This window comes from Myotis davidii, unplaced genomic scaffold (assembly GCF_000327345.1).
Source record: "Myotis davidii unplaced genomic scaffold, ASM32734v1 scaffold96, whole genome shotgun sequence".
Lineage (NCBI taxonomy): Eukaryota > Metazoa > Chordata > Mammalia > Chiroptera > Vespertilionidae > Myotis > Myotis davidii.
In genome coordinates, this window is record NW_006289416.1 from 2,462,515 (window position 1) to 2,476,264 (window position 13,750).

Below are 13,750 nucleotides of genomic sequence, written 5' to 3' on the forward strand. Positions count from 1 at the left end.
CCCTACACTGCAGAGCTGCTCACAGAATTGCACTGGCCTCCCTGGTATTTGTCAGGACATATGTTCCATTCCAGCTGTCCCGGCGTTCTAAGTGTCTTCATTCCTTTTGTGGCTCTCAGATTTCCCAAAATCTCACGCATTTTCATTACTCCAGACCTCACCATCCAACTTCCCATCCTGAGATAATCCAATCTCCAGAAGTCACTCACACATGGCTCATCCCCCAGCCGCCGCCTCTCAGACCATCATCGGCACAGAATGTCTGACTCTATCTACATTCAGTTACACTTTATGCCTGCAGCCCAGCCAAAGCGGACTCAAACCATGTGTACTTTGAAGGAGCCTTTTCAAGGCAAGCCTTCCCGTGTCTGAAATAGTATTTCTCATAAGTTTTTATTTCAAAGCATGCAATTCTTACTTATTTTATTATTTCTTTCCTCCAGAAAGACCTTTAAACACTAAAAAGTGGTTTTCTTATCTGAAATGTGTTCTTTAGATGACCATGAAATAATAGTTATTACAAGATAGCTAAGATCAGAATATGGGTGAGAAATCCCTGGAATGTGTACAGCAGACCCAGCTTGGGCACAGTGCCACTTGGACTAACTACTAACCTCTCTGACCTCACTTTCTTTACTTGACAAGCTGAAATTATAGCACTTACTCTTCTTATCTCTCAAGGTAGTTAAAAGAATCATGAAACATTATGTTGCATTTATACTTAATGTTTTTTCAAAAGCATGCTATAGATGAATGCTAATTATTACTATTAATTTTGTCACTAAGAACATGAACATTAAGTTTATAATTACTGTCCCAGAATATGTCCATTTCTTGTTCTTACTTTTGCACATATTCTTTAAGGGGGTGTTTAATTGATTCTAATATCCTTTTTTAACATTTTAGCATCTTTTCTAAAAAATTGATTTGAGAGAGAGAGAAAAAACCTGAAACTTGATATGTGCCTTGACCGGGAATCGAACCCACCACCTTTTGGTGTACAGGATGATGCTCCACCCAACTGAGCCACACCAGCCAGAGCAACATTTTAGCATCTTTGATATTGGAATGTATCATACAACCTATGGTATATCAGAAATTAATTGGTGACATTCATTTCTTTCTTAGTGGTACAAAAATTATTGTGGGGTTTGTATTGGAGTCAGTAAAATGTATTTGGTGCTTAGAGGAAAGGTAAAGAAGGGTAAAAAGTACTTTGTCTATCTAAATGAAAACTTTATTAAGTGAGTGGCAATAGGACCACCACTACCCCCCCCTCCCCCCAAAATCAGCAAAGTCTTTGAAGCATTCAGATAAAAGGTATTGCCTTGAATTATATCATCTTTTAAGGTTCCCTATGGGAAATATATTTTTAAGGACCTCCAGCTTTTTATAGCTTAGGCTCACAGGTTTCCTAGAACTAGTGTGATCCTGATTCAACTGAGTTTGGGGAAGCCTTGGGAGGAGTGGGGGAGGAATATGGCTGCTCCAGAGGACAGTCCACTTCCAAAGGTCTTAGAAGAAAGATAAATACATTTTTGTGCCTGTGGGCCAAGTTGGGAGAACAAATGTTTACTATAGAAGATAGATATATAGATGAAATGTTTATATTTATAATTTTATATTGTGCAATATTTCTATTTTTACATGGGGTTACATATATATTCTATTTGCATTTATATTCTCATGCTAGAATATCTACTTGAATGATTAGAAGTTTGTCAGGTAAAATGTCACTGCTTTTAAACCCACAAGATGGTACAGCTGACCATACTTAACATGTAGACATGAAGAGACAGATTTCTAATCTTCATTCTCAGATTTGTATGGTGCTTTGAAGTTAACAACTATATTCACACACATTATCCATATTCATTAAACATCTGTTATCATCCCCATTTTACAGATTGAAAGACTGAGTCAAAGAGATGAAGTGACTTATCCAAGGTCAAATGCAGTGAGTGAAAGCAAAGCTGGTGTTGGAATTCATTCAGTGTCATGTGGTCTGTTTCTGGCACTGTACTGGGCCCTAGAAAGAGCAGGATGAACAGCAAGAAGTTGCCCCCTTTACTTTTTCCAACCTCTCCCTCCCTGACCTCTGAGACTAAGAGCTGTCCAGAGTAGAACCGTCATGGAGCCCAGAGCCTCTGTGCCCCAGCAGTTGGCCTTGACAGTCTTCATATCTATGGAAGGCATAGGTCTAGGCTCTAGGTTTCTAAAAAATACAAATACCAAAATAGTTCCCCTGGAGGTTTCTTCTTCCCAAGATTTCTAATTTGTGAACCAGAAGAAAGCATTTGAGATCTGATCACCTGGAAGCCAAGCAAGATAAGTGGCCCAAGGAAGCAGGTTCCCCCTTAGTCCAGCAAGATGGAGATGAGTCCCAGGGCAAAGAGCTGTGCACTACTTCCTGATGGGGACTTTCCCTTAAAAATGATGGGAATAGATAATACATTAGGAATTTAAGTTTCTGATTACTATATTTCAATTATTTCTGCCCCTCCATTACCAGAGAAACTTGAACATGGCATCAGACCTCTTGGAAAGCCAATATCATCCATCATCCAGGAGCATCTGTACGCTCGGTGCCATGCTGCGTGCTGGGAATCATGCACAACTCCCATAACACTGGCCATAACAGGAGCACTTCCTGTGTGCCTGTGGGCATTACCTTATGTAATCCACAAATGGCTCTATGGAGTGGAGAACGAACCAGGAAATTGAGGCATAGAGGACTTAGTTAACTTGACCATGAAAGTGCCCTGTTACTGGCCCAGCGAGAATTCAAACCTGGGCAGTCTAACTGCAGAGCCTACACATTGACCCTTCAGCAGTACTGCTCCCCCAAGTTCAGGGAGTTTACTGAGTATTTGGAGAGATGACACAAAAACACAAACAAGTAGTGTATACAAATGCCAAAGAACTCAGATGGAACATGTGGATCTGGTTTGGGCCACACAATCTCCATCACAACTCTGCCCCCATACCTGGAAACCAGCCATGGTCAATACATAATGAATGGGCTATGACCATGTGCCAATGAAACGTTATTTACTAATAAATGGCATACTGGAGTTAGTCTGTGAGCTACAGTTTGCTGACCCTTATGTAGATGATCTATGCAACAGATTTCATAATGGAAATCAGTGTAGACAGGAGCAGTTGGGGGAGCTTTGGGAATTAAGCCTTGAAGAGAAGTTTAAGGTGGGCTTCGGAGGACCTGTGAGACCTGCGCTGCCCCTTCTTGCTCCCTGGGTTCTGGCCAGCTGGCCTACGTTTCCTAGGCTTTGATTACACCAAGCTTATTCCTTCTCTAGAGGTTTCTCCCCGGCTGATCCCGCTGCCTGGAACTCCTTCCCCGAGCTCTCCTCAAGGCATTTATGGTTTCAGAAATTACCTTGTTCATGATTGTGTACTTGTCTGTTATCTGTCTCTTCCTGTTCTCCTTATAGAATGTAAGCTCAATAACATGGGATCAACATTTGTACTGTTCACTGCTGTATATTCCTGGCACGCAGACAGTGGCCAGAAAATAAACAGGCAGAAAATACTTGCAAGGGCAAATGAAAAGGGGGAGAGAGGCAAAGGAGAGAAAGGGAGGGAGACTGAGGAAATGTAAGCATGCCTCATTATGTCCGGCTTAATTTTTCTTTTCTCTGTGTCTGAATGGACTGTCGCCGTCATTTGAATGGCTATCACTCAGTGCCCATGACTCTATTTCAGTTAATAAAACATCCTCATCCTGTAATAAGAGAATGATAGCACTGATGGTGGCCATTCCTTGGTCAGAGGCAGGTCTTCTGTACTTCTGAATGATGACATGCGGTTTAAGTTATAGACCAGCTATAATCGAAATAGAAAAATCCATACTAATCTTCATTTCATTTTATAAAAAAAAATAAAACTCTCCATTGGTATTTTAATACTTAAACATATACATAAAAAAGCTAATGATCCTCTTTTTCTCTAACCCATAGCTATTGTTAAACTTAGCCGTTATTACATATATGTTATTAGCGGGTTTTGTTGGATCCAACCACCTCCTAAACTGGGGCAGACAAGCAGAACAATTGACCAAGCTGCTTTCCTATCTGCTCCAGCTTCCTTCTCTTGCCGACTTTCATTTCTTTAAACTGCTAGGACTAGTAATAACAAAGGCTTTCACAGACAGTTGCAAGGTAAAATTTTTTTAATTTCCCTAAATCATTTTTCCCTGTGCAACTGAAGCAGGAAGACATAGCAACCTTTGAATAGATCACAATAGTAGCTGTAACTATGAGTTTCCTTTCTTTTCAATCAAAAGGGGATAATATTTCATGCTCTAAACGCCTTACAAATTTGTATGCTTTCTTTGAAAACTATGTACCCAACCACTGTCTTCCCTTTTACTCTAGAATGTAAGAGACTCGGAATAAAAACTATGGTGCAATTATAACAATTTTGCTGGCACTTAAACTTCAGCAACAGTATTTTTCTTCTCCAAGGTCTTGATTTTTGTTTTTTGTGGGGGGGTTTTTTACATTTTTCCTAGAACTGATTTCTGCATTTTTATATGTAATCTTGTTCTAGGCTATCTTTAGGTGTATAAATAACATTAATTTTTAAATTCCATCCCAATGTAAGTCACTTACATACAACTTTTTAGCTGCAGTCATTTGAAAATGATGTTTAATTGAAAGATCTACAGATTAAATACTACCCAGCTGATTCCCTTCTTAATAATCACAGCCTGTTTCTAGGCCAAGTCTAAGTTTCGGCCATAAACTGATTTTGGAGAAAACACCTAATCAGAAATTATCCATGTTTTGTTTCATAAGTGATATAAGCCAATATGTCATTAGTCTCTGACAAATTGCGCATCAGTACTGAGAAATGGCAATGTCGTGGGCACATCTATGACCCTCAGCTGTACTAACTTAATTATTAAATTTAACTACTAGGTCAACAATGAGGTTCTGAACATGATCATATCTTTGCAGTGAGTCATCTGCCAATTGAAGGGAAAAACAAGACTGTTCTCAGCATTTATAATTTCCCTAAGAAATGTCCCCTGTTGCTATAGTGACACTGATGCTTTTTAGCTAAAAAAGTAAAAACTCTACACTGTTACTACCATAAGTGATAAATGGCAAATGCATCAGATGTGATGGATTACAAAGGTGCCCTGGGACCATAAGTGTTCGGTTCCCTAAGAACTACTGATTGTAGCCTAGAGAGACAGCATCAAACAGTGATCAAGTGCAAGGCCCCGGAGCTGTGAGCTGGAACCCTGCCCTCCGTGGCCAGGACTTTGAGTCAGTTACATCATTTGTAAAATGGGGATAATAGTAATACTACCCGCTCTCTCTCGGCCACTGGGGCTTACCGTTACATCGGTTTACCACACACGTCTCACTGAGTAATGAATGGGTGAACATTTATAAAACATTTAGAACAGTGCCTGCATATGGGAACATGATTTAAGAATTTGTTTAATAAAATAAACAAGCTGCACAGTGAAACTTAATCATACTTCTTTAGTACTTTTCAGGATTAGAACTTATAAACAACTGTTTTCTGATCCATGAGTAGTAGTAACTCTTTAATCTGATGTTTCTAGACATTAGCTTTCAAATTATATAGTCAAATTCATAACTTAAGGGAGAAAGACGTGGAACATCTATTCTCACGTCTTAGAACCTGTATAACATTTAGAAATCTATGTGTAATATCTGTATGTATCATATGTTGGGAGTAAGTAAATTCTGATCTGTTGTGTTAAACAAAATACTTTAGATCCCAGTGCTGCCATTTAGTAGCTATATGTTCTTTGGCAAATTTCTTAAGCTATCTGAGCTCCTGCTTCTCATCCGAGAAATGCTGAAAAATGCACAGAGTTGTTGTATTAATGAAATAAGACCCTATAAACAAATTGCTTAGCATAGTTAAATGTTAGTAATGAAACACCGTATTATCTAATGGATAATCAGTAAATGTTTAGCATCAAAATATGAAATACCTTTTTAACTTCGCATTGCAAATTGGGCCAGTTTCCATTTATGGCACCATACCTTAAACTTGTTAACACGTTGATTTGGAACGGTTCTCAAATTTATTTATGCTTTGTCTTCTCATCTCTGTTGTAAACATGTTGAGGGCAAGAACCAGACTCCCCTTCTTTTTAAATTAAGCCCTATGTGCTGTAGGCTGTCACTTCTTAATGTGTATAAAGAGTGGTAATTATTCATGTCTTTTACCAAGTGGAGGAAGAATGAGAACCTAAGTTGAGTCCATGTTGAAGTGGAAAATCTAAGAGCAAGCGAAGAACAGTCATAAAGAAGCTCTCTATATTGTAGTGTAGTGCTCTGCTGAACTCAGAGGGAATGGCTGTGGAATGTGCTGAGAACATTATCTTGTGTGGTACCCCCAATTAGGGACTAGAATAGGATCCAGCAAAGCAAGAGGAAAAGAACAATTCAGATAAGTACAGTAATAGTTATCCCAGGTGAGTAGAGAAACTCTTTAAGACAGTGGTTCTCAACCTTCTGGCCCTTTAAATACAGCTCCCCATGTTGTGACCCAACTATAAAATTATTTTCGTTGCTACTTCATAACTGTAATGTTGCTACTGTTATAAATTGTAATGTAAATATCTGATATGCAGGATGGTCTTAAGCAACCCCTGTGAAAGGGTCGTTTGACCGCCAAAGGGGTCGCGACCCACTGGTTGAGAACCGCTGCTTTAAGAGGTACTGGTGGTGGTGGTGATGGTGGTGGTGGTAGTAGAGTGTGTGTGTGTGTGTGTGTGTGTGTAGAGCAAGAATAATTTAAAGTAAGAAAATGCCACTAGCTTTCATGAGGAGGTCATTGGTAACCTTTAATTTGGAGGCTGAATCCAAATTAAGAGGGTTCAGAAAGAACAGGTGATTGGGAAATCAGTGCAGCTGGTATAGACCACTGGTTGAGGAAGAAGAAAGATCGGATATGAGATAGTAGAGTTGAGGGGTTCAAGGAAGATGTCAAAAAAAGCCTTTCTTAAATTTTAAATGTCAGTTGAAAACAAATAATTGAAAAACTCTAATAAAACCGATCTCCTTTCCAATGGTATTGTTATGCCTGACTCAATTATTCTCAACATGAAAACTGAGAGGTATAAGTAAATCTGAGCCAATGATTTTCATTTTTCCTAATACACATTCAGACATGGATTTCCATGTATTCAAATTATTTTCAAACCAGTTATAGTAAAATGCCATTATTGAAAAGTTAACATCTGAAGTTTTTGGGTCAAAGCCCCCAAAAAAGGAAAGAAAATAAAAATGTAGGGTTTTATAAAAAATGAATCATCTCTTTTATATCTGAATAGGTTCCTCAAGATGAATGGACAGGGTATACCCCTCGAGGTAAAGATGATGAAATTCCATGCCGAAGAATGCGGAGTGGCAGCTATATCAAAGCCATGGGAGATGAAGACAGTGGTGACTCGGACACAAGTCCCAAGCCGTCTCCCAAAGTTGCTGCACGAAGAGAAAGCTATCTCAAGGCTACTCAGCCATCCCTTACAGAACTCACCACACTCAAGTAAGTGTTTCTAACACTATACGTCTGGTAGTCCAGCTCCTTCTAATATTATTACCTAGGATCAGATTGTGTGATGCCTAGAATAAATGGGACAGAAAACATTCTATCCATGGAGCATTGTGATACATTGACTGGTCTATTGATTTTTGACATTGGGTTTGACTTGCTTTCAAAGACAAGGGCATCCGGGTGTACTATGCATGGACATAAGCTGAATCCCCAATCTCCAAAATGAACAGTTTGAAATAATCCAGACTGGCTTCTGAAAGAAATTAAGATTTCTGGTTAATGAGAAGATCCATGTACCCCAACTCTTGGACATTTGTTTAACCACTAAATCTATGAGGAATCTCTTCCTTACAAGACCCTTCAACTGTTCAGATAATTGAGTAATATAATAGATCAGATTATATTGGAGAAGCTTCTAGAATGTGGTCATGTTTTAAAATTGGGTGATATGTGAAGGTTCTTGATATACATTTTTAAATTTGGTCACTCAATATATTTTGTAAGACCTTAAAATGTTTTTTTTTGTTTTGAAAAATATGATATAAGTAATATTTACCTCCACATGTGCCCTTTGTAAACAGAGAAGAGCTTTACAAAATCAACTACTGAAATTGAAATTTTAATTTTTAATTTGATTTACAGAAGTAAATCCGAGCTTGGAACACAGCATCATGTAGCTCATCATTTGGACCTAAATAATATATTACGGATAATTTGTGTTTCTTAAGTGCCTTTGATTACATGTTTTGAGGAAATGCATACTGCTATTCGTGCATTTATAAACACTACAAAATAAGATATTAAAAGACATAATAAGTAAAACATAAATTTTCCCAAAGGAAAATAAACTAGATTATGACCTACGACATTCAAAAACAACCAACCATTCTATGGTGGAAATTTATTTAAATAGCATGTCACATTATATTTTAAGGAAGTGGACAGGGAGCGTCCCCTTATCAATATTTTTTCAATGGAGCCTGTGACACCACTATGGATCATTTCAATAAAAAACACGCAGAACCAATGACATGAGTAACCCATCCCAAGAGAGGAAGCCCTCCTTCCTTTCCTTTGGCTTCCAGTTGCCCTCCTCTTTGCCTTTATGTCTGCATGTGTTCATTTCCCGGGCGTGCCATACTCCGACCTTGAAACGGTAAGAGTTTATTATCTCTCAGTTCTGAAAACTAGAAGTTTGGAGTCAAGGTCAGCAAAGCCTCACTCTAAAACTTGTAGAGGACAATCTTTCCTGGCCTCTTCCAGGCTTCTGTTCTTCACCTGTCACCCGGCATTCCTTAGCTTGTAGCTGCAGCACTTTGATCTCTGCCTCTGTCACCATGTGGCTGTCTTCTTATGACACCGGTGACATTGGGGTAGGACCCTCTCTAGTGACCTTATCTTAACTTGATTAAACTGCAAAGACCATATTTCCAAGTAAGGTCATATTCACAGGTATTGGGAGTTAGGACTTGGACATATCTATGTAGGGAACACAGTTCACCCCATAACAAATACCGCCACATGAGGTAAAAATTGATTATGGAAATGAAAACCAGAAACCGGTATTTATTGTACTCTGGCACAGCTCACAGAAGCTCATAAAATTAAATATACTCCGTGTGAAAAGAACTGGATAGGTAATAAAGGCAGTGGTCCAAGGTGGTATGAAATGGGGCTAGCTAAGGACCCTTCTGGCAAATATTTTCTATGGATTTTAAAGTATCTCTCCACTAGAGATAATTATACATAGTCGTAGTCATGGCATTGGCATCTTCCAAAAGATGCCAAAGAAGGAAAACTTTGGGCAATAAAGTCACTTGGACCTTCAAGATATCAGTTTCCTAATATGAAAACCAAGTCGTGGGAGTCTCCAACCTCCGGAGACCCATCCACCTCCTTAGTATCCCATTAGCTTACCTAGAGGGATGCATTTATCACATCGGCTGAATGACAGTATACATCTTGGGTGATGAAATACAGTGATTGCTGCTATTCACAGTGGTACCCAGGCATGAGGAGAGCAGAAAGGAGTAGAGCCATAAGGCACGTGAGGAGAGAGCTCGGAGGAGGCCAGGGACAGGGGTATGTGCAGAAATCAAGTTCACAATTATACCTATTAGCTACTCTCCTCAGAGCTTGGGAGCTGTGAGTAATCAGCTCCCAAGCCATTGGAAGTGTTTTTTTTTTCATTTTGTCTTCTACATAATCGCTCTTTTTATTTTATTTTTTTATTGATTTGTCCTTTTTTAATAGCTCTTTTTAATACAACTAGCATATATTTCTTTCACTGCTCACAAGCTTTAAGAGCAAAGAGAGACCACTACACAGACAGTGGCTAAGCTGATGGTAGAGAGGGTCAGCACTTCACACAATGAAGTTAGTCATTGAGCAGAGTCAGTGACTTCTACTTCCTTCCTCTAAACCTGTAGAAACTCAAAGCAATAGCCATTTTACTAGGGGACACCTCTTAAATGGAAATACCTTTTCTTGATTGCCTATTCATTGGCAGGCAAGACAGCATCTGACCATTCTAATATGTCTTTCATTTCTATGCTACCATCTCATTCCCCGGACTTATTTCCCATAGTTATATTTATCTCCATCCATTTCTTCCTCACCTGCTTTAAGAGCGCCATCTCTCATTACAGTCTGTATATTAAGCTTCCATCATACTCAAATACATAGGATCATTAGTGATTTCTAGTTCAATAGGATTTACAGAGATGCAGAAGAAGAAAAAGGAAATACACTCTGAGGGCAAAAATTGGGCTATGACATCACTCATAATTAATGCTGTCTTTTATTCCTTGATGATGTTTTGACTGGAGATAATTACTTTTCTAGAAGTTTGAAGCATTTAGTTCCTCAGAAGAAAAAAGATCCCCATATTCTGGAATTCTAGTTCTCCAAAAAAGAAACTATATTTTTGTTCCTACTGCTCTGACATTTAAGTCAATTTTTCCTCCTTCCTCCTCGGCAATTCACAGCTTTAGGGATGATTCATAGCCATGAACCAAGATAACTAAAATTAGCCAAGTGAGATTGGGGCAACATTTCGTTTGAGGTTTTCAACTCCCATCTTCTCAGAAATGTTGGAGGGAAGGTACTCCTACACTCGCTTACATTGTTTTTCTCTTTTCTTTTTCCTTCGCTGTTTTCCAAAGGCATCTTGAGGGTTTACTTATGAAGATGGTTTTCATCAGCTACTTAATGTTTTTGCATTTTTAGATACATAAGGCCAAAGGTCAGCTGAACATTCTAGAGTCAGAGGCAGCCTTGAGGCAGTGAACTCCACCTCTGGGCTGTAAAACTCCCGTAGCTACTCTCCGAGGACCATTATTTCTTTCACTCCCTTCTCTTCTTCCACAGCCGCAATGAGCCCCTTCCCCTCACCACTAGCCTTCCTTTTCTAACAATAAACCTAAATGACATATCATCCAAGAATATTATTATTTTCAAAAATACCTTCTGAATGTTTAATAGTCAATTCTCAGGCAAGTAAGGGAGAGATTTGAGGGCCAGAGTTCCAGCTTGGCTCTGTTAAAGGACTGAACTCTTTTCCTTAGGTTTGTTATGATATGCCATTTATTCTAAAATTAAAACTACTGCCTGCTATCATGATTAGTTAAAAGCATGTCCAAATCTTATCTAGGATAAGATTTTTGTGGTGGTTTTTCTTTTTTCAATATATTGTGAAAAGGAAGAATTTTTTAAAATAATATTTGTGAGTTGTCATTTAAAAGATTCTAAAGCTAAATTTAAATGTCCATTAATCCAAGGCAAATAACACCTTAAAATCTCTTCCTTCTTCTTTATCCCTTCATCCAAGCATGAAGGAAACTTACCTCCTGGGAGAAACAGTCTCTGACACACAGACTTGCAAACGCCTCTGAAATTGGCGAGAAGGCCCCCAGGCTTCTGTGCGTGTTTGGCTCTGGAGAAGACCAAGCAGGGTGCCTAACAATTTTGACAAAGTGTCTAACAAAAGGCTTCAGGAAGGTTTCTTTTCAATCCTAAATGCCTTGGAGGCAGATAGTTTTTCATTTTCAGAATCGTTAATTCTCTTAATCTCATTCTCTCCCTGATACAACACTTTAAAAAAAAATAATAATAAGTTAGTGAGATACTAAATAGCTCTGTGGCTTTTGGCAACTGGATTAATGTCTCTGTGCATCCCGGCCCCAGTTAAATGAGAGGCTTGGGCTGTAAGTGTAGACGGCACCACCTAGAAGGCTCCCAGCCAGGTCAGGGACAGACAGCAGTAGCCATCTCAGCATCCTTCCCACTGAGCAGCATCCCACTGGGGCTCAGAACTCCTCCCAACGCAGTGCTACAGCCCCGGCTTCTCATTGGCCAGTGACTCCCCGTGTGCTAGCCCTTGTCTACATGGTCTCTGAGGCATCTAAAGGCACTGATTTGGACAATTGTAAAGAGGAGGCACAGAAGAAATAGTTTACTATTTGAAGACAAAAGGAAGTGGTATTGATAAATGACATTTGAGAAGAGATACACAGGATGTTCTCCTTCGCCTTTAATTCTGGAGATTTAAAATGAGTCCGTTCTATAGCAAGAACCCAAACTGTAGGGTCTCTTTTTTTGGTTAGCTTCCTAAGTTTATTTCTTCCCTTTTTCTCTCTAGACACACTGTGTCCTCTGCCGGTTCCTCACATTCCACATGCCCCTTCTACCCACCTAGGGCTCCTCATGTTCCTTCTCTTCCCAGAAAAAGGAGGGGCGAGGGGGAGGGAGGTGATATAAAGATGGGACCATGAGGAATTTTTCCCTGAGGGTTATCTGAGTTCCCCGTATTTAAGAACATAGCAATGTGTATCAGTCCACCTTTCTCCTTCGTGTATGAAATGTCTCTGTTTTTCTTTGTTCTCCACTTTCCCCAAATGTTTTGCCATTCCTCTCTACCTGTTCCTCAGTATAACTGTAACATACAATAGCAAATGCTCCTCACAGTGGGCGGAAGAACAAAATAACAGTCTGACACTTCAAAATTATGCATTTACACCTGCAGAGATAGAAACTCGGGACAATTCCCCATCCTTCCCTTATCATGTATTTTCTTCTATTATCTTCTATTCACCCAACTCTCCCACCCTTCCAAAATAAGAAATTTTAAAAAAGTTTAAAACATGGAAACTCACTCAGTAGCTCATAGACAAATTATCTAAATACCTTTCAACCCCCTGCTAGAAATAAGCCCAGTTAAAAACAAAACATACAAAACTGAAATGAGAAATTGTCTATTATATTCAGCCCCTAATTGCCATGCCTTGTTTTTAAAAACCTCCTCCTTCTTTATGAGGTGGGTGTGGGTAATAGTGCAGTCTGTACCCCACGCTGGCCCCTTGCTTTGTAAGTGCTCTGTAGGAAAGCCAATTTGGGAAAGAGACCTGTGTGGACTGAACTGTACCTGCAAGGATCATGACCTCAGAGAGGGGAAAACTGCATGTGACTCTCTGAAGGAGGTGAAAAACAAATGGAAAATTCAGATTGGTTTAGAGAGAAGGAAACATGACAGAAAGATGTAAGTTTGAATAAGGTTCTGAGTGCCTGACTGAGTGCTAACAGCTTTACATTCCTTTTTGTTGTTGTTGTTTTCCCATTTAATCACCACATGAGATTTCCCCCACTTTACAAGTAAGGAGCCCCATGTCTCTGGGTGCGATTTTCCCATCCCATGGAGCCTAAGTCTTCAGCATAAGACCAGTGCTGTGTTCCTCTCGGGTACACTGATCCTCTATTTTTAATCTAAGCATACAAGAAAATGAGATTTCCAGGCACCCGAATAATTCACTACCGCTGAAGTACATCACTTCTCTCCCTGACTCTTTCATTTCTGTGAACCAAATTACCAGTTTCTTAAATTCAGTCTTGAACCATTGCAGCTCACTTCTCACTTCCTCAAGCTTTAGAACTTCGCTCTTTCTCACTTGAATGATTGCAATGGACCGATTTGTCTCGCTGCCACTTTTGGAGTTGTTGCCTCTCTTTGCAACAACTCCTTCCATAAACTTTCCACCAGGTTACTGAGAACTCATCTCTGAATCCATTTTATCTATATACTAGAGGCCCGGTGCACAAAAATTTGTGCACTGGCGGGGGAGGGGGGGCGGGGTCCCTCAGCCCAGCTTGCCCTCATCACATACTGGGAGCCCTAGGGGATGTCCTA

At 39.5% G+C, this 13,750-nt stretch overlaps 1 protein-coding gene across 3 annotated transcripts in view; it reads left to right on the forward strand.

The window, feature by feature from the left end:
• The window catches only part of DLGAP1 (discs large homolog associated protein 1), a 521,097-nt gene that overhangs the window by 344,667 nt on the left and 162,680 nt on the right, over positions 1–13,750 (forward strand). For all 3 annotated transcript variants that reach the window (XM_015562696.1, XM_006761853.2, XM_006761854.2), the window contains one exon: positions 7,346–7,560. In XM_015562696.1, the coding sequence (XP_015418182.1) occupies positions 7,346–7,560 (215 nt within the window). The remainder of the gene's footprint in view (positions 1–7,345; positions 7,561–13,750) is intronic.